The sequence below is a fragment of the Falco biarmicus genome, chromosome 6 (assembly GCF_023638135.1).
Source record: "Falco biarmicus isolate bFalBia1 chromosome 6, bFalBia1.pri, whole genome shotgun sequence".
Classification (NCBI taxonomy): domain Eukaryota; kingdom Metazoa; phylum Chordata; class Aves; order Falconiformes; family Falconidae; genus Falco; species Falco biarmicus.
This window is the reverse complement of record NC_079293.1, coordinates 51,518,766-51,539,908: the sequence shown is the minus strand read 5'-3', so window position 1 is coordinate 51,539,908 and position 21,143 is coordinate 51,518,766. Positions and strand designations below refer to the sequence as shown.

The 21,143-nt window shown below is 44.4% G+C and overlaps 1 protein-coding gene and 1 long non-coding RNA gene across 2 annotated transcripts in view; one reads left to right on the top strand and one right to left on the bottom strand.

Moving 5' to 3' along the window:
• The window catches only part of LOC130151078 (uncharacterized), a 43,606-nt gene extending 28,550 nt beyond the window's left edge, over window positions 1-15,056 (top strand). Inside the window, exons 2-3 of the long non-coding RNA XR_008822497.1 lie at window positions 8,344-8,468; window positions 11,104-15,056. This is a non-coding gene — a long non-coding RNA (uncharacterized LOC130151078). The remainder of the gene's footprint in view (window positions 1-8,343; window positions 8,469-11,103) is intronic.
• TXLNB (taxilin beta) overlaps window positions 1-18,069 on the bottom strand; it is a 29,414-nt gene extending 11,345 nt beyond the window's left edge. The window contains exons 1-5 of the mRNA XM_056342775.1: window positions 17,667-18,069; window positions 15,664-15,755; window positions 10,556-10,726; window positions 4,074-4,268; window positions 2,243-2,362 (exon numbers count right to left, since the gene is read on the bottom strand). Of these exons, the coding sequence (XP_056198750.1) occupies window positions 2,243-2,362; window positions 4,074-4,268; window positions 10,556-10,726; window positions 15,664-15,755; window positions 17,667-18,069 (981 nt within the window). The remainder of the gene's footprint in view (window positions 1-2,242; window positions 2,363-4,073; window positions 4,269-10,555; window positions 10,727-15,663; window positions 15,756-17,666) is intronic.
• Window positions 18,070-21,143: the final 3,074 nt, after the last annotated feature.

The window sequence follows — 21,143 nt, the reverse complement described above, 5'->3', positions numbered from 1 at the left end:
GGCATGGAGGGAAAGGTTCGGAAAGCTGTTCCCTCAAGGAGCAGGATGCTGAAATGCAGTAAGGCTCTGGCTTTGATCGTTACCGAGCTGCAGAGAGATACAGCTAAATGAGAGGACTCCGTCAAAAACACTGTGATTTCATACATACATATATATACACTACTCCCACAGAAACTAGCACAATAGCTGGGTGGGTGGGACTGAAAGCTCAGCAATAGGATTGAGGTGGGAGACAAGTGTAGGCCAGCTCTCTGGGTGCTGGGCTACCTGCGATGAATCTTGACAGGCTAATTGTGCCTTGACTCATTGAATGGCTTCTGGCCAGTCACCTAAGTTCTTCAACGACATCTACCTCGCTCTGAGGCGGTGTTAGCCATACAGCAGCAGCCTACCTCAGAGGAAGGGTTTTAAAGCGTTTCTTTGGACAGTGTGAAAAGCATTCCTTGTACATGGTGCATGTCATTACACACCCACTGCTTAAAGGCTTTGTAGCCTGTTTTCAAACCTGCTATTTCATAGGTGCTAGTCACACATACAGCAAAGCCACAAAGAAAATCTCCCACTCCCAAATGGAGATGGTGATGACTTTCACTGCTTTAAAATAAGTGAAAACTATGCATATCTGTTCTGGATAAAACACACAAAGAAGGTTTGGCTAGAAACAGGGCCAGTCACAGGCAACAGGCAGCCCCAAAACTCTTATTCTGTGAGGCACAGCAAGAAAGGTCATTGATACGAGGCCGTATGTGTCAGTTTTCCACAGTGTCAGTGCCCTGTCTTTTACATCATCTGGGTTTTTTTCCCCAGTATTTGAAATCTGGTGCTCAGTAGCAAAACCCCCAGTGACAGCAGTAAAGCAAGCCCAGATTTGCTTTGCTGTTGTAAGGGATTTCTTGGAAATGTTTCCTAGGGTTTGAATCTGCCAAGAATTAATGAAATTTTGGGGTTTGACTTTACACAGGCCTCACAGCGAAAGACAGTAACTCAGCTGGACCACAAAGTGTCATGCAGTGACATGCAGATGTGCACATGGAGAAGCCCTAGCTCCTCTTCCCCCCCTCAGTCTTCATCTGGGAGTAAAGCTGAGCAGGGATAGGTGTTCCAGCCACAAGGTCAGTACAGAGAAAGAGGATAAATGCTCTTATGGGCAATTTTTGATAAGAGGTGTTTGTTGTGTTTCCCTTGGAGCCCCACATTTTCATCCATATTTTATGATACTTTGGCCATGCTTGGGCTAATGTATCTGTTTCCAGATATGGGGAGGGGATAAATATACTATCTTTAGAGCTCTCTCATGCTACTCCTGAGTTAGCTGGGTGACTGGTGAAGAATAAAGCTTTCTTCCAGCAGATGAGAGCCTGTCACTCCCCCTGAGCAGCTTCAGCTGCTGTCTCCACTGAGAAGAGGAACTATGTGACAGTGTTGAACTCCAATCCTTTGTAGATGTGAGGATTGCTGTGAAAATACCAGGCAGCCTGAGAAAATTAATTTTAGTCTGATTGAGTCACAAAATGTGTGAGACCACGGAGGAGTGCCCCCTTCCCATCCCAGCTGTGCCTGCAGAAGACATCCCGCTTGGCTTGGAGCTGCTCTTCTCTGTCCCTCTGTCAGAGATGTCCCCTCTGCCAGGTGGGGAGGAGCAGCAGATGGGGCTGCTAAATGGACCCAGACCCTTCCTCCATGAGAGAGACGCTGGCAGACCCATGTGGGGAGGAGAACCTCTGCAAAAGAGAAGGGGAAGCTCTGTCACAGCAAGCAGCTCCTGTGGCCTCCTCCACTGGCCAAAACGGACCTGCAGAAGGACCTCTGGGGAGGTTCAGAGCCTGGGGGGATAGCAGCCTTCACCAACCTCACGTTAATCCCACGTTCTTATTCTCCTTTCTGTTTGAATGTGCTCATTTATCATGGGGGGAGATGGAGTATCAAATATCAGAGCCGTTTGAAAGCTAATGGCATCACCTGACCCAATGCCATGATAAATCACCTGTGTAGTAATGGTGAGTTAGCTAGAACGGTCTGTGCTCTAACCCACTGCTCTGCACTTGGCTTCAAAAAGTGTAAATGCCAATGAAAGCAGCCTTTCAGGGGCTGTTCCTTTACATTAAGCGTTGACAGTAACAATAAAAATGTCTCTGCTACCATATCCCAGCTTGTGCCTGAAGAACCAATATATTGGTGAAATAGCATGCAGGGCTCATTTTGGACTTAAGTTAGATAAAAGACAGATTAGAAGGATAGGTACATATTCCTTTTCTTTTTGATGTCGCTCCTCGGCTTCCTTCATCATTTCCTGAGACTGCTCCAACTTGGCATCCACCAGTTTCTGTTGAAGTTCTCTGTGCTTAAATATTTTATCAAGGTGCTGTAAGAAAATAAATTCCGCTGAATGTGCAGGTTTAATTATGTACACAGACCTTCATGCTCATGCATGTACAGCTATCTACTGGAACACTCGTAAAACAAAAATATTGTGAAACAGGAAGACTCCTAGCCTATTGCAATTACTAAAAAACTACAGCACTGATAAGAACAAACTGCGCCAGAATTTAAATGGGAAGGGAAACCTGTTTACATTATCTAGTTAAGGTTTTTTGGGGTTTGTTTTTGGTTTTTTCTGCAATAAATCAAAAAGCCTTAGCATCTTTGCCAGTTCTATGGTCTACATATGAAGTCATCAGTATAATCCAATATAACTGAAGATTAAATAATTGCTCATCAATAATAAATACGCAGGGGACACACTTTTCTTCATACTTCTCTCGATCTTTTAAGTGGTCAATGGATCTAAGGCACTGTGTGGATAAATGTGTAAAGACACACTGCACCTGTAGTACTTGGGAGCATGCGGACAGCTCATGTCATCCTCTCTGTAAATACAAGCCCCACACATCCCCTTGGCTCCAGCCACACATGCACAATGTGGGCTTGGAGGGCCCCGGTGAAAGTACATGCGTGGGGATGTGGAGAAGATGAGACCAGATGAACAGAGGCCTCCTCTGTTCTGTAGACTATCTGGCTCCATGGTGACCTTCAGGAGGTAAATGTTGCTAATACGCTCTTCACTCCTGATTCATTTAGATAAAATTCACAGGAGCAAATATTCTGAGTGCATCCCTCTGCTTTACATTCTCTTCTCATAGAAACCACAAGGCAGGAACATACATTTCCTTCACTCAGATTTCACACATGATGCAACAGATCTGGAAATGCATGTATTGTATCAGGCATTCCAGGTTGTAAGGACAGATTACTTATGTTTTATTCAGTATGATAATGTTGTCTGATTGCACTGAGGCTCACAGCAAACGTATTTAGAAACAATAAAAAGACCCATTGTGATGTTTCTTAGCATTCATCATAAAATAAATTTTAAAACATGGTTGTCTGGGATTTTACTGGAGGATTTTTTTTCGCGTCAAAATTTTCTGACCAACTCTTAATGCTTACAGAAATAATAATTTCCCATCTATCTATTATCTGCTAGATCTTATGGCAAGCATTGTGCCTGCAAAGAGGAATCTATTCCAATGCAAAGGGCCTCCTTTATCTGCCATCTTAATTTTCTGCTTCTGGGGAAGGGTCAAGGCATTTACATTAGAGCCCTTCTCAGCAGCCTGTGTCTGGAGGGAGCAAAAGTGTATCTGGTGTCACCGGCTGAGCAGGCTGTCCAAAATGATGGGACCTGGTAGCTGCTCCGTGGGGACTTGGGGGGAAGCAGGAAAGGGGAGCTGGGGGAGGTCCACAGGGGTTTGGGGGAGCTGTGAGGGGCAGCTCAGCAGGCAGCTGGCACACCTCGCTGCTTGGGTGCCTCGGTCCCTCTCCCCACAGCAGCAAGGCAGTGGTGGGTGCTGCAGGCAGGGTGCTGGCAGAGATTGCCCTGTGGAGTCTGGTGGGCTTGCTGCGTGCATAGTCCTGCTCAGACAGCAAGGTGTGTGTCGGGGCTATCTTCGTTACCTCCATGAGACACCCGAATGACAGCCAGCGGGGAGGACAGGCTGGCAATGCTTTCTGCTTTCCCCTGGGAAGCCGGGTTTGCTGCCTATCCCCATGGGCAGCCAGGGCATTGCTCTCACCTCTTCCCGCAGCTCGTACTGGTCGATGATGCTTTTCAGCTTCTCTGCCAGCTCTGTGTTCTCCTGGCAGAGCTTCATGTTCCTCTCGCTTTGCTGCTCGATCTGAGCCTGGATTTCACTCAGTGTGCCCTGGAAATGATTAGTTATTTCTTTCCTCTTCTCATCTTCCTCCCGTGCCCGCTGAATTGTTTCCTCCTGTTGTTAAATGGGAGAGAATGCAGTCATGTAAGAAAGACACATAATAAGCTGTTCCAGAAAGATACTCTTTCAGAGCAGCATAAGGCTTCCCTTTGAAGGATTATACGTGTTTGTGTTCCTCTTTGGAGATCTTGCTTTCCTCTGCTCCAGCATTAGGCATGATTCTAAATTTACAGAGCAAATTATGCAGTGGCCTTGAAAAAATTAGGAAACTAAGAATTCACATTTCTAAAGATGGATGTGGAGCAGTCTCAGATCAAAGCAAGCCTGGAAAAGGGGACATACATACATGTCTTCGTTCACGATACTGCAGCACAGCTTTTGCTTTGGGAGAAGATATTTAGTAGAAGTAGTCAAAAGCTCTTTTATTGAAATTCTTCTTGAAAGAATTTAAAAAATCACCCTTTAGAATGCCACCTTTTAACTAGGAATGCTCATATTAAGTTTATGGTCTTTGGGATTTTCATTTTTAAGAGAAATCCATCACTTTCTGTAAAATCCCTCCCAGTTCCTTATTTTCGCTTCCCTAACTTTTTAAATGACACCAACCTTTGCACTAATTTATTAGGTAGTGCAATCAAGGAAAGATTGTAGACAGTTTCTTACAGAATCAAAGCAGAAAATCAGAATTTTGCCTGGAGAAAGATAGGTGGATTTTTTTCCCCTGATTATTGAAATTCAGTTTTGGATTTATTTATATAAAAGTCAGTGCAGAAAGAATTTGGATTCATTGCTTTGGATCCAGAAATATGGACTGTTTTTATTCCCTACTCATTTGTTTCCAGGGCAGTCTGCTCTTTTAGGGAATATAATCCTGACATACAGTGGCTAGGACCATATCTGCTCTAGTTACAAATCATGCCAGAACCACATTAAGAACCCACTCCACAGCATGCAAATGGTATACTCTATTAACGCTTCAACTAGCATAGTCATTTACATAAAAATCTCTGATAACACTGCATATGGATATTTTCTATAAATATACTTGAATAAAGCCTTAGCTGACTCTAATGAGGTATAATTTGTATCATAAATGTGACATAAAAGGAGTTGATTCAGGCCCTACTCTTAAAGTAAGATGAATATCAAATGACCCAATTTCTACTTAGCATGCACAACACAAGCCTGATCTTGGACAACTGCTCTTCAAAGCAGGGGATGTGTGTCCTTCTGCTGACGGGTGAGTGATAGAGATGACACCTTGGATGACAAGAGGAAAGTATTGAAACCATTAGTGCTAATAATACTATGGTGCACAGAAATCACCATGAAGCCCTGCTGTGCTCTCTGCAGTTTACACAAGAACACGTGTGTGTACTGACAAACAGAGTAAAACAAAGCGTGAGCCCTGAAGGGCTCTCACTCTTAGGAAGAAGGAATTTCAGATGGAGCTGGGCAAATGACTTGCGGGCTCCTTGTTCAGTACTGGGGTTGGAAATTGGACCCACAAAAAATATGCAGCAAGATGAAAGAGAAGCTTTCCAATTATTTTTTTTAATTGGTGAGGATGATTTTGATTTAGCCTGAAACATTTTACTTGACCAGAAATTGAGCTGTGTTCTGTTTGTAGTTATTTTTGCTTATCCCGTTTAGTGCAATATCGAAACAGAAATGCTGTTCCAAAGTAAAAAATTCTACTCAGAAGGTGTTTTAAATCAAGCACTTTAGCATTCCCAAAACTAAACATTTATTTTTCCTTTGCAGGGGGATGTTTACAAATAATGTCCTCCTTTTCATTTTTGTTCAAAACTTTGCCAAATTTAACTTGAACTCCTAGATAGTTTTGGTCAAGTCAGAACTCCATTTTACCTCTAATACACTGTTTTAAAAAAATTCTCATGCCTTTTAGTTCTCCACTGTATAGGTGCAGCCTTGAGCAGGGAGGAGCATGAGCAGGTGCTCTCACTCCAAGAAGTCAGAGTGAGAAATTGAACTCGCATGCCTAGAGTCCTATTTCTATGACTTCAAAACATCCTTCCTCAAAAATACTTTATTGTTTCAGTGGACCAAATGGTGTTATAACATGTCACTGCTGTGAGTTAAAGCTTTCTGGAGTAATAAATTCGGCTGAATATAAAACAAAAATTTGGTGGATTGTGTGCATTTCACACTGAACAGTTCTATTACAAGGTGAAATGAGACATCCTGAGAGTAGCAATTATGCAAATGTAAAAAACCCCCACCTCTATGCATGTGTTACTCAGAGGATCTTATTTCCTGCTCATCCTCTCTTTTGACGTAGAATAATTATACAGAGTGCAGAGACGATACAAAGATTCATGGTTAAAGACACTAAGCCAGGAAGCATTTAGTTGCAGGGCACAGTATTTCTCTTGACCTCTTCTGTTTCAGAGAAAAAGATACTTGAGGAGGATATTTGCCTGAGGGGGGGCCGGGATGTGTCCCAGAGCGCTCCTCAGGGTGCCTCATAAAATGGCAGTGATTTGTTACACCTGTGCCAGGGGACAAACCCCTCGGTGCCTCAGTGCTCTGCTGTGCCACGGAGCTGGCTGCGACACTGGCAGTGCTCAGCTGATGGTAGGCTCATGCCCAGTCCCTAAGGTAACACGGTTTCAATCTCAGAGGCTTCTAGGTGCTACTGAGAACACCATGGGAATCGTGATGGGTCTTTGGAGGTGCCTGCTTTAAATCTGAGCCTTTACTAGCGGTAAAAGCCTACAGCTGAGGCACTGGCGTCAGGGAAGGGCTGGAAGCCCACGGTGCCACCAGCAGAGCCCTGCGTCCCTGCCAGCTCTGCTGCAGGGCTGTGGGGCTGGCTCCCCTTCACCACCTCACCTGGGCAGGCACAGTCTGGCAAACCCCAGATCATTGGCATCACCCAGCTTTTATTATCGCGAGGCTACAGCCCTAATTCTTTGCTTATACTTGTCCCTGTGACCGAAGAAAATGCACTTTCTTCCAATAGGTTCCTTAGTCCTTCCCGTTTCAAAGTTTCCCATAGTGTAAAGTAAGATCTTTAAGTTTTTCCCCAGACTGGAGGCTTGACTTCTGTATTGTGTTACTGCTATAGCAGCTGAAGTAGCTGTGGGGAGGCAAGAGCTCCTGTCTTGCTTGGTTGCAGGGGGCAGAGGGTGTTTGGGGTGGTGACTTCTCAGCGTCATGATGAATCCATAACATGTAAACCACAACTGGCCTTGTCATCTGCTTCACTATGGGCTTATTCTTTTGATACTTTTTAAATTAAGTGTTCGGTTTTAGTGAGAAAAATAAAGCGTTGTAAATTCTTTTTAGATTTCCAGTTGTGGAAGGCTGAAGTCCATCCATAAACTATTGTTCCCTTTCCTCTGCACTTTCTTAGCTTTGTGCTCCCTATCTACCTTGTCAAAGATATATTCTTGTGTCCTGCTGCAATACTGCTATCATTCTTGTGTTTTACTGCTAAAAATGTAAGAATGCATTTAATAAAACCTTGTAAAATTAAGACAAGGATATTTTGCCATTTGGGATTTATCACTGGAATGTGAGACAATTTGCAAATAGAAGGGCAGGATTGTCTCTGGTCTTCATGCCTCTCTGAGGCAACGCAAGAAGACTGTTGGTTTGCTGAAGTCGTATCAGCTGAGGCAATACGAGCATGGACTCCTCGTTTTCAATGAACCGTTCTCTTCATCCCCAGGCACCACAGCCTGAGCCAGTTTGGAGCTGAGCCCATACTTGAAGCTGCTGACTTCTGTGACATTTGTATGAAAGTCACTGCTTAATGGCCAGTAGCAGGAAGGACAAGGGATCTGAGATGTTCATCACTACAAGATGCTAAGTGGCCACCAAACTGTCAGATAATTGGCAGAACACAAACACCATGCAGAGAAATGAGTTGCTATTGGTCTTAGCAGAGCTACTCTCTATTGCAGTGGGAACACAACCTGCTATTTCACGAACATTTATTCTGCTTTTTTTGGATGGAGAATTAAACATCTGTTTTCTGCTGTGAAGTATAACTGCAAGGAAATAATCTGAATAGCTGGACTGTAAGTAAGTCAGATTTTGAGGCCAGTGTCCAATACTAACCAGAAATTTTTCTTCTCTGATCTGCCCTGTCGATTTTCAGCGCTACTCCACATTGCATATTCATCACCACTTGGCTGCACTGATCTCCAATTAATGGGAATTCCACACACCAGATGAGTGAAGATGACATTTACATGACGTGATGTGCATATAACATACCACACGGTAAGTCAGAGGAGATTCATGATCTGGACAGGCCAGGTTTCTCCTTTGCTATTGAAATGACACAATCTCCTACAGTTTCTATTTTCCACGCTTTGGAACGTAATCAGAAGTGCTAATCCCAAGTGCTAAAAAATTATGAATCAGCTTCTCTGTCCTGCCAAAACCAAAATAAAAATTACTTAAGCAGGAGATTTTAAAAATAACATTTGGTGGATTCTCCTGTTTTGGGCCCTCTCAGTACAGTCATAAGCGAAATAAAATTGCACTCATTTAAATAAACAGAAGATGAGATTCCGGAGAATCACAGATCTCCAGGAGCTAAAGCTTAAATGCAAATATTCCAAGAACTGTGTTAAAGTTCCTAGAGAGACAAAACCAGATAAAGATATGGAATGCCTTTGTTTAATTCTCATTCATTCTGCAAGTGTATTTTGTCTTACTGTCTTATTTAACTTCGAGGGTTTTATGCTGAAAGCACACTTAACAGAGGAAAACTAGTATTCTGGGTTTCTTAAAAGGTCTCTGATTCTTGAAAGAAGTGGGCAAAATTTGAAAACTTCTTCCTACTACCAGATCAGCTTGGGTACCTTTCCTGGCTCACCTTGCATAGGTGCACGATAAAAACTGATAGGTTTATTTAGAAGACATAGTCCCAAAGTAAAACAGTCAAACAAGTGGACTTTCCTAAATGTAAAGATGAAGTATTCATATGCAAAGAGAAAAGAGAAATCATGCTGTTTACTAGTGAGATTAGTAAGCATATGGTAGCTGGGAAATCATGTGAGGAATTCAACAAAACCTTTTCCAAATATAATTACTTTTTCTCTATACCCCAGTTTCCACTGATAACAATTTCTTTAGAAAACTCAGTTAAGTCTATGCAAAGCACTGTACACTGTACTCTTAAATCACCTTAAAGGCTTGTATTTCTGTTGAAAGATTTTGCCCAAAGACTGTCTGGTAAATCAGTGTGGATCAATGTCAAGGTACAGCTCCGGTCCAGTACAACTGACAGGCACAACTGTAATCGGCACAATCAGTATTGTGCTACTATAACTGAGCACAGAGTTTTGCTTCTAGTTTTCCTATCTGTTAAACTGCTTTCGTCCTTCTACTAGCGCACTAGTTTGAGTGTATACGTGGCTGTTCCCCCTCCCAGCTGTATTCTTACCAATGTACAATGAAAGTCAGAGCTAGACCCTGAAGGCCCACTCCTGAGCTGGTGGAAATGAGTGAAAATCCATTACAACTGTAATAGAGATTATATCAGGTGAAATTCATGCTGCTGACAATTGATACGTGTAATTCTATACATAGCTATATCCCCATAAAGAAGGATTTTTAATAGATCAAAGCAGAGGCTTTTTGTATAATACCACCAAGCATCACTAACATGTACTTGCAAAAAGGAAGATCACAACAGAAATATACTTCTTGAAGCTAACATTTTTCAAGAAACATAATCATATTATAAATTTCACATTTAAATGGTGTGATGTACCAAGCAATAGGCAGACATGGCATATGGATCCCAAACTTTTGACACTCCTGAAAATTTCCTTTTAGAACTGATTCTAGTAATCCAAATTACTTCCACAAACAGGTTGGCATTCTTCCTGTTTGGAGGTTTGATGTCCTGAAGCAGATGTCCTGACTGACTACCCCTCACAGATCACTTGAAAATGCCCAAGTGCTCAAATTACATGAAAACGCCTGCCAGCCTTCTGTGAGTCCCCTGGAGCAAAGCTGGTGTTCCTACTACTCTGTCCACACACACACATTTGCATCTGCAGACTCAGAGACCTGGTCTGTTAGCATCACTGGTTTTCTCTGTGCTGAGCTCCCTGATTATGCAAGGAGGGCTTATGGGTAGTGTGGGCAAACTAAATGTCCAAAACTGCTTGGATATTTCCAAACGAGGAATAAAGGCGTGACAGTCCTCAAGACTAGAGTGTACATGTGACTATATATTGCACGTGCAGTTGCAAATGCCTCTTTGATCTGGTTACTAGAGCAAGGTGGGAAACCATCAGCATCTTCTTCCCCCCCACTGCCGGGTAACTTGATAAAGCCACCGCTTTACTCACCTTGAGGTTTTTGTTGTGCCTCTGGAGCTCCCGGCACAGACTCTCGAGCTTGCTGCGGGCGAGGATGGCTCGGCTGTGCTCGCTCTGCAGCTGGTCCTTCTCCTTGGTGATCTGGGCCTGCCTCTTCTGCAGGTACTTGAGCTTTTTCTGCTCGGCACGATGTTCTTCGAGCTGGGTGGGAAATAAAGTGATACAGGAAAGAAAAGAAAATGAACTCTTTTGGTTTTGGGAAAGTCTTCGTACTTCCTCAGCCTCCTAGGAAATGTTTTGTATTTATCAGGACTAATGAGAGAGGAGTGAGTGACCTGGAGGGAGTCCCACGCCTGCTCACTGCAACAGTCCCACGTGTGAGTGGGTGAACATAATTTTTAATACTCTTGCCACACCATTTCAGCCTTTCCTTCTTTGGTTTGAATTTCTTTGAAGGATGGCTGTGAGGTTTTCATTTTTATTTCAGTGTTAGGAACTGCAGCAGCTGGTAGTGCTTTATGCGGTGAGATTTCTCCAGATCATGAGATAATGCAGTAGTTGTTCATTCTACTTTGCAGCTTCCTAGATACCCAAGAGCCAGCTGGAAAAAACAGCAGCAAAAGAGGTGCTGGAGACCAGAGATACCGTCTGTGTGGGGGCTTTGCTGCTGATGAAGGAGAATGCTCTTCAGGGAAGAGTTCCCCAAAATGATGTGTGGGCACTTCCTTTAGCCACGCTCCTCTTGGTCGTGGGTGGACGAGGGAGCATCCGTCCGTTGTGTTTCTGGAGGTCCTGTCATCAACAGGAGTGGGTTGTGGTGAATCAAACCTCTTTTGGGCTCTTTGGCTCCGCGTAATTGCTGAAGAAAACACGGACAGTCCCTGATGCTTACTTGGGAACATGCTGTTCCTGTGGGTGCATGGCTCCTGCCTTCCCTAGCGGGCTGGTGGGGAGGAGGGTATATTTGGAGGGGGGATGAGGGGCAGCAACAGAATTGCTAACAGCAGTCCCTGCACAGGCTGTTCATTTCTTCTGACACGTGCCTATTACTGCTTGCTTTGAAAAAATTTCCTGAACTGCAAATTAACACTGTAACAGTCATGTCAAAGAAGCATTTCACCTCTGAAGCTTTCAAAGATTTCATCTCCTGTTCCAACACACAGCAGCCCTCCTCGCTGTACTACAGGCGTGCATACATTGCGAGGTATTTCAGAAGTCCAGATGTTTTCTGGTTGAAAAACAGCAGCACATGAGCTGCAATGTGCAAACCTTAATAATAGCAGTTGCTATTAAGATTATGTTATCTAATAATCTGGTACCACTAGTATTAATTATTAAGCCCAGTATGACAGGGAAAGTCTGTGAGTGCAGGGGAATGATGTGCAGCTCAAACAAAACAGTCAACAGGCATCATATTTTACACTTTCTCTGCCCGAGGATCTGTTTTCTGCAGATGTTCTGTAATTTATGCTTACAGTACAGAGTTCTGTGTATTATCAACCAAATCGCAGCTAGGCATACCACGAAAGAATGCAATCACCAGCTTGGAGTATATTTATAGTTTATGCCCAACTTTCAGCATGTGTATTGTGTTTTTACCCCTGTCAATCAGAATAGGGGCTTTTGCATCTAATCAAGCTGCACTAGTTGAAATAATTTTTTTAGTATTTAAGGAAAAAATAGCCTCTCTGTAATTAAGGCTGAGATTTGTTTTCCTTTATAAGCTTGATTTTGGCCCCTTCCGTTTTAATACACAAAAAAAGGTTAAAAGAACCTTCATGTTTTGCATGTGCAGCCTGTGCTAAGCAGATAATGATTTATCCAAATTTTAGATGATTCACTCAAGCTGTGCTCAAGATAGGGGGCTTAGAATAAAATAGGTCTTAATCGTGACATGAGAAGTCTTCCAAGCATTTTTTTCTCTTTTTTTTTCCCCCATAAAAATAACTTGAACTAGAAACTTGCATTTCAAAGTTCTCAGGAATGTCTAAGACATGGTGTTACTTTTGCACTGAAGAAGGGAATTCACTGGTAAATGGGAATGACAAAAAGGCTGCCAATGATAAATGTTTAAGAATAATTAATGAAATGTTAGCTAAAATTAACTGGAAATAAAAGGAATTCTGATTTTGGAATGCTGACTTACAGAGATAAACTCTTGATTAAGGAAAAAAGTTTTATCTTGACCCCACTGCAGACAATGACAACACTCATGTTTATTTATTAATGTGTAGTTCTTGCACCCAGCACTTGCGAGACCCTCAGGACCTCTGAAAACAAGATGGTCACAATCAATTCTGCAACAGCTGGTTGTAGGCAGATAAAGCACAGTCTGCTTTACTAACTCCGGCCACTCTGCCTACAGCAGTATTAGTGGATAAAACGCTCTCTGATGGCAAGTAGCACGGCACAACTTGTGCCCAAATGGCTGCACTCCCTTGCTTCCCTGTCCCTGTAGGCATGGCTTCCTTCGCACCAGCCCGTGCTCTTCCTGATGCCTTCCATTTTCTGGGGTACCTGTCGCTTTAGGCTGTGCCAGGGCATGTACTAACAGTCAAATAGCATGTAGCTGGGTGTCTGTGGGGAAGCGCTGGTGCTGCATAGGGTCCCCCAGTATGGGCAGCCTTTTAAGCCACAGCCAGCAGCACACCACCTAATGCAGCTGAAGCCACTGCCAGCACCCAGCTCAGCCTGGTGCATGGCTGCACCTTCCCCTGAGCTGTGCTGCAGCAAGTATTTTGTCACCACATGGTTCACCAGACCAGGGGATGAATCTGGCTGGAAAACAACTCAACAAAAGCAAGAAGTGGCCTAAAGTGTGTGATGGGGATGGGCAAGAGGGAGCAGACAGAGTGGTAACCATTACAGCTGAGTGCTGAGAAGTGATTAATCACACTACAGCCCACAGCCGTGCTGAGTGAGCAATGGAAGACTTTCTCCAGTAAACTTTTAGCTGTGTTTATTAAGCAATTTATTTTAGTGACATTGCACGAGATGTCAAAAACCAATGCTCAGTATTTTTGCTTTTAGCACCTTTCTCCTGCATGGGTTACTGGCAATACGGCCCCTGTTCCGTACAGTGCTCCAGTGATGTTTGAATGCAGTGGAGAGTACAGTATAGAGGAAAAAGAAGACCTACTTCAGTTAATCCGTGGGCATGAAGTCCCTTTAAGCATGAGCTAAACCATAAACAGCCTGAGTCCAATTTATGAAATCAGAGGATTTTACATGAAAAAAGGGAAAACTGAACTTCACATTATGATGAGACATGGACACATCTGTGCGTAAAACCAATTACAAAGTCAATGTTCTGCTTGGCACATTTTTCAGCACTCCACAAGCTGTAAAATGCTGCAGCCTTTTCATTTGTAAGATTTCCACAGCTTATGGCCATACAGCCCTTTAACTACTTAGAAGAAAAAACTTGATCTGAAAATAACCCATCTGAAGTGTGGAAAGAACTGAGTCAGACTGGTGACAGTGTTACAGGGGTGACATTATGGTGGCAGGGGCTTTGACTTTACATATCACTGTGTTGTGGTTTCTTTCACAATTAGCCTCAGTTCTCTATTTTATGATTTTCTGCTTCCTAACATTTTATACTAAGCCCTGTATTATTTTCATTTTGATCAAATGTATTTGGTTTTTTGTGTCAAAGTTTTGGTAGTGGGGGCGCTACAGGGGTGGCTTCTGTCAGAAGCTGCTAGAAGCTTGCTCTGTGTCCGATGGAGCCCATGCTGGCTGGCTCCAAGAGGGACCCCACTGTTGGCCAAGGCTGAGCCCATCAGCGATGGTGGTAGTGCCTCTGCGATAACATATTTAAGATGGGGCAAAACCTGTGCAATGGCAATTGCAGCCAGAGAAGAGAGGAGTGAGAACAGGTGAGAGCAGCAGCACTGCAGCCAGCCAGGCCAGGGCAGGAGGGGCAGGAGGTGCTCCAGGCGCCGGAGCAGGGGTTCCCCTGCAGCCCCTGGTGAAGGCCATGGTGGGCCAGGCTGTGCCCCTGCAGCCCATGGAGGTTAACGGTGGAGCAGATAGCCACCTGCAGCCCATGGGGGACCCCACGCTGGAGCAGGGGGATGCCCAAAGGAGGCTGTGACCCATGGGAAGCCCATGCTGGAGCAGGGTCCTGGCAGGACCTGTGGACCCATGGAGAGAGGAGCCCAGCTGGAGCAGGGTCCTGGCAGGACCTGTGGACCCATGGAGAGAGGAGCCCGGCTGGAGCAGGGTCCTGGCAGGGCTTGTGACCCCGTGGGGGACCCACCCTGGAGCAGTCTGTGCCTGAAGGACGGCACCCCATCGGGGGGACCCCACGCTGGAGCAGTTCATGAAGAACTGCAGCCCACGGGAAGGGCTCACGTTGGAGGAGTTCGTGGGGGACTGTCCCCTGTGGGAGGGACCCCAGGCTGGAGCAGGGCAGAGTGTGAGGAGCCTCCTGCCCCAGAGACAGCGTGTGATGGACTGACCGCAGCCCCATTCCCCGTCCCCCTGCGCCGCTGGTGGGGAGGGGGGAGAGAAAATGGGGAGTGAAGTTAAGCTGGGAAGAAGGAAAGGGTGGGGGAAGGTGTTTTGACGTTTTGGTTTTATTTCTCATCATCCTACTCTGATTTGATTGGTATTAAATTAAATTTTTGAGCTTGTTTTGCCCATGATGGTAATCACTGAGTGATCTCTCCCTGCACTTCTCTTGACTCACGAGCCTTTGGTTATATTTTTTGGAGTGACAGAGTGGCTTTTGGTGGGCATTTTGTGTCCAGACAAGCTTAACCCACCACATTAAATCACTGATATGTACTTTAAAGCAATACCCACATACAGAAGTATGCAAAACTGTTTGCAGAAGGTGAAGGCAGGAGCCTAGGCACTGGCCTCCAGTGTGGGTCAGTTTGGTAGATTCACCTTTAAGTACAAATATTCTGCCTCATCAGCAACTCAAAGCCCAGTTTGTTTTCCTTGCTCTTTACTGTTTTTCTCCTTTTCACCCATAATTGATTATTTGACCCTAACAGTTGTTTTGGGATTCACTTAACAGAACAGACACGACTACTATATGAGGCTTGACCATGCTGCATGGCATATGTTTTTTATACCTTCCCGTGTGGACAGTTTGCACAGAAAAGAACCAGTGCTGTACTAACCAGCTCAGCATACTTCTTAAATAACAGGTCCAGCTTCTCCTCTGGAGTATTCATCTTGTTCAAGCTTTGCATCAGTAGAGTGGCTTCCTTCCCTTAAAAAAGAAGAAGCAGAGATTTGGTGGTAGAGGTAGTTTGTAGCTGATGTACTATTATGAAATTGGCTGGTTGATGCATGCATCTGTAAAAACTCAGGGAGAAATGAGGCATTTTGGAAGGAAAGGAATAACTTTTGCTATGAATTTCTGAGTTTTTCTTCTTCCCATAAGAACAAACATGCTTGAATTTCCCTCCATTTCAGACCTCAGTAATGTGCTGTCTTCTAGCAAAAGCAAAATACTTTTGTCCTGTATAATGTGATTTTCATTTAATGCTTTTGTAACGTGACTGGGTCACGTATACGGCACATTTGACTGAAACAGGTTGGAAAGGGCCTGGAGCCTGAAGGCTCAGAAACCAGATCTCTTCGCAGGTGAAAACTGGTCAAAGCTGGTGCACACAGCTCCTGTGCTGCTCAACCCATACTAGACATAAGGAAGATTAAGTTAGGTACGGTGGCTGTGGTGTGAATGGAAACAGAGAGCAGCAACTGCCAGCCAGATCTGGGCTATATGATAGTGGTGTAAATCACTTCCCTGACTTGGTGAAGAGAGTCAGGATACCAGGGACAGTCTAATAACTATCTGAGCATGCATTGCTAAATCACTGCATAGCCATTTATGTATTGCTTCTCTTCTGTTACTTCTTGGTATTCATTTCAGCCCTGAGTATGAGCTGAAGCTTGAACACTGCTTGTTCATCAAATATAATATGGCCCTGGAGATAAGGATGGGTGTGGTGCCAGGAGGTTGGCCATGCTTTTCCAAATGCTCCTCTTTCCAGCAAATTTGCTGGACCTTTTCTACTTCAAGTCTAATGCAGTCCAGGAGTACTGCCTGTGGAGAAAATACACTATCTCACGCTAAGTTATCTCTACAGCACCAGCGTAAATAAGTTGAAGAGAGCTAAAATCAAATCCTGGAATGAAAACTGTTGCAAGTGCAGCTTGAGAACTGTGCTTTGGTAGTGTTTTCACTGGTCTTGGAGAAGTACCAATAACCACACCAAAGCCAAGGCCATAGAAACTGAGGAACTTTCTTCCGGACATACAAAGAACTTATGGAAAAAATCCGTGCTCTGTCCTATGCTTAGTCCATTGCCTGGTAAGAACGTCCTGCAGTGATTTTTCTATACAGTCTGCGGCTGGGTTCGGGTTCTCACGCAAAGGAGAGGCTTCCAAGGCTGGCGGCGGTTAAATGTGGGAAGGGAAATAAATTACAGGGTTGCTGGGCTGGGATGTGACTACATTGCTCTCTAGTGGCTGCCCAGCAGAAAGGACACACTTTAAAAAACTCGCTGAGACTTCTTTCTAGCTCGGCTCGCAGAGCCCTGCCATAGCCGAGGTGCTCTGTAAGCCCTGTGCTTAGAGCAAATAAGCGTGTTGGCTTATTTCATAGAGTTTGTGATGAGTCCAGAGGTCTGCTAGAAGAAAGATAACCTGGGCGTCAGAGTGAATTTGTTCTGCAGATTCCCGTGCCACACGGTAGCACCATTAAGACCGTTACGACCAGTGAGAAGTCATACCTGAGGAAGCAAGGGAAGAAAAAAATTACTGAGGCACAAATGAGCAGCCAGGTTTTCCTTTGTTTAGGAAGCAGCTTTGTGCAGTGTGTTGTCAGACTCACAACTTTGGCTAACTAGTCTGGGCAGCCCAATAGTACGTCAGAACTGTGTGATACAATCCTAAGCTTTTGTATTTTTAAAAGGACTAATACCTGATACAGCCTGTGTGTATCTGTTGGGTAATTGCTGAAAATAAAGATCCATTAGAGAGAAGTTGTAACAGTCACGTAATTTTCAGTGGTAACTAGAGATCCCACAGCAGAGGCTTAACATGGGAAAGGGCACAGACCAGGGATTTTTTACTTCTGTTCACGGAAAGCGTGTGTAAGTATGCAAATACTTGCCTAGTCCTTTCAGGATTTTCTTCTCCAGCTTTTGTTCCTTGCTGCTGCTGAGCTCCTTTGCTCTGGAAGAATCCCCAGGAGCCAGCTTCTCTTTCTCACTCTCCTCATTCGCATCTTCATACTCCACATCCTCCACGCTGCCTGGCTCTCCCTTCTCTGGGCTGTCGGTTCCAGTAGTGGTGCTTTCCTTCTCCATCAGGCTCACAGCAGACCCGTAGGTTTTAATAATGTCCTCCAGCTGCCGGCTCAGCTCCTCTGAGATGTCACACACGGCTGCTTCGGGCCAGGCGCTGGGCTGCTCCGTGGGGGCTGGAGCAGGGGGCTGTGAGCCAGGGGCAGGTTTGTCCCCGCTCTGCCCCTGGATGTCCTGCCCAGGCAAGGTGGGAGACTGCTCGTTCTCCATGCCTGGTGCCGTGCCTGACAGCAAACAAATGGAGGGTTAATTTAAAAGCACATGGAATTAGTCATCTAACTGTTCCCAAAGCTCGGCCAGCACATGAGTGATTTTGTGTGGAATTTGGGAGGCAGCTCATCCGTCAGCTCTGGCTTGATAAATATGTCACACTTAAATAAACAACCAAGGTGATTTGCCTGCAGGGAGAAAAGCAAATTATATACTTTCCAAGAGCAAAAGCCTGCCCAAATCTAATACTTAAAAATCAAACCCTCTTATTCCCATTCCAGCGATAACACACAAAATGACACCCGAGTCATTTATAGCATTTCCGTACCTGAACATGCTGTTTGCCACATGTTTACTTTTCTTGATCGGTTTACCTGCAATGCTGACTACTGACATGGGTGGCTTCACTTCAGAGCTGCATCAGTTTAATTTCTATTTATCCCCTGTCGGCACATCTCAAGTCAATAGTCATCAAAAGGGAATATTTTAAATGAAGCCTGTGCACTGAAAATTGTGCTGTGCTCTTGCAGAGCCCAGTGTGGTGCTTTATCTACAAGAGGCCTGGCTTGGTGCTGTCACAGTAACAGCAAAGAATAAGATAAACAGCTCTAACCCACTCTTCTCTTGTACCTGTTGCATGCTGCTGACAGCTTGTTTGACACAGTACAAAACACGGAATAAATAAATCACAGTGAAGTAAAACCGACCAGGCGTAACATAGGTTGATAGTCCATAGCATTTACTGTGGTGAATTTCAGCTAATTTGCTCTCTGTTTGCAAAGGGAAGCTTTTGTTTCTGCATGTCTTTGAGCGGCTGTACTCAGCCAGGCAAATACAGAGCCCCTGACGCGTCTGTGTTCCTCCAGAGGCTGCTCTGGCTTACCCAGGACCTGGTGATGATGATCATCAAGAGCATCCCGGGCACCTGCTCCCAGATCCTGCAAGGTGTGGGCCAGCAAAAACCGCATCTATGACTGCATGCGGCTGGAAAACTCAGTGTAGAGAGGGCTCCTTCCTTCTCCGAGTGCCAGCAGAGCTGCTGTCACCTCTGCCTTGCCCTCATGAGGTGGTGCAGAGGTGCGGGGTGTGCAGCTGGGTCTTGCCCTGCAACTAGCTCCTGCTTCTGCATGACTACAGACTCTGTACTCTTTATAGCCATGAGTCCTTTTTGTCTCTTTTTCAGGCTGATTTTTGTTCCTCCTTTTAATGATATGATTAATAATGGTGTAAATGGGGAATGAAGAGAGGAAGATGACTGCTTTCTTGGTTCTGTTCCAGCATCTGAGATAGTTGCTTTCTTATGTTTTAAAAGACAACTTGCTTTGAAAACATGGAGCTAACCCGGAAGCATTTTGTTCCCTGTTCAGTTGGCCATAACATATACCTTCTATGGTGTCTAAGTCCCTACAGCTTTCAAAATCATAAACTAAGTTGGCCAAAGGCAGTATATGATAAGAGAGATGTAATTTACTGTAATATGTGACTCAGTGTTTGCTATTAAACTCTCCCCAGTCAAAGTGATGTTTGGAAGTGCAGTGATGGCCATCACTAAGGCAATGTTTTTCAAGATTTGATTGTCAGCCTATTTGACTGGGCTTACAGATAAGACAGTCAAATATTATTGTTTATCATCTCTCAAGCAAATAATGGGAAGCTTTGAGTGGGGCTCAGGATGTGCTTGAGGACTACTAGCTATAAATCCGTGCTGCTGCAATCCTCCCACAGGTACAACTTGCCAGCAGGAACGGCTTGGGAAGGCAGCTGGACCTGGTCTCTCTGACCCTGTCAGAGGGATGCATCCCATTCTTTCCTTCCTGCTTGTGGCATGGCCATTATATCACTGCAAAGTGAATGCAGAATTATATCCATTTGATTTGATGTCATATTGAGTTTAATTTACGTTGAAACATTAGACCCTATGCACAATTTAGGTAAATAATTCCAGATAGCATGACTGTTAGGTTACAGTTTGTGATCTTGTTTTAACTAAAGTTAATTGACTGCCAATTAATTCAAGGTCATTAAGATTATTGTAAATGCTAAGCTAGAATCTCCACAAAATAAGTGTTTATCTCTGACATGTTCAGACTAGTGTTTACAGTTGTATTCATTAATTAGAGCTAATTGGTAATTGGTGATCAATCAGCTAGAAAACCCAGGATCACCAGCTCTTGCCTAGACAGAACAAAAGTCTCACAAAGTATATCCCCAGTTTAAACCAGCTACTTTTGTCATGTGTTTATCGTGGAAAGAGGACAGGATCGCTAAATGCTCCATCTCCAAATATGAATTTCTCTTCTCTCTGTCTCCTCCTCCTTGCAAGAAGGCACAAGCTGATGCATTTCTCTCTATACCCTGACTCTCTCCCTCAGCTGCCTCCCAACTGCATTGCTCATGGAGCAGCACCATCTGTCTCAGGATTTCCTCCTACGTGAATCACAAAGCATACCTGCAAACACAGTAGGCTTTACATCAACAGAGGCGATCAATTTATGCATGGTGTTTCTCAGTAATAAGGGAATACCATGGGTGAATTGAAGAGAAACTGGGCGTTTAGAATCAAGGACACAAGCTGGCCTCGCAGGAAATCTTCCCTAATATACATTCCTGGCTAGAAGGGGATTAGTTATAATCGGTCTCTGAAACCATGGCGATTCACATCTGCTGAGATTCAGGCCACCAGGCTGGAACGGTGAACAAGCAGGAACCACAGAAATGCCCAGAGATGAACCTTTAACCCAACAGCACCCACCTGCCGGGTCATACCGAGGATTGTATTTACACACACAAATAAATATTTTAATGTTTTATTCCACTCTTCTTCAGGCTAAACCAGAGGTCTGACAGCTACTTTCAAGCACAAACACAACGCCTGTTAAGAATTCTCTGCCTTGTTTTGCGTAACACCTTCCACAGCATCACGGAGTTTATATTTAGGGAGACAGGGCAGCTCTCATCTGCTGAGAGCAGCTCACTTACAGCCTTTGAGGTTTTGCTGCAGTTGGCCCCGGTCCTCCTCCCACTCCAGCCTGTTTAACCTTGATTTACATCAGGAATTCTTCCTTATCAGGCCA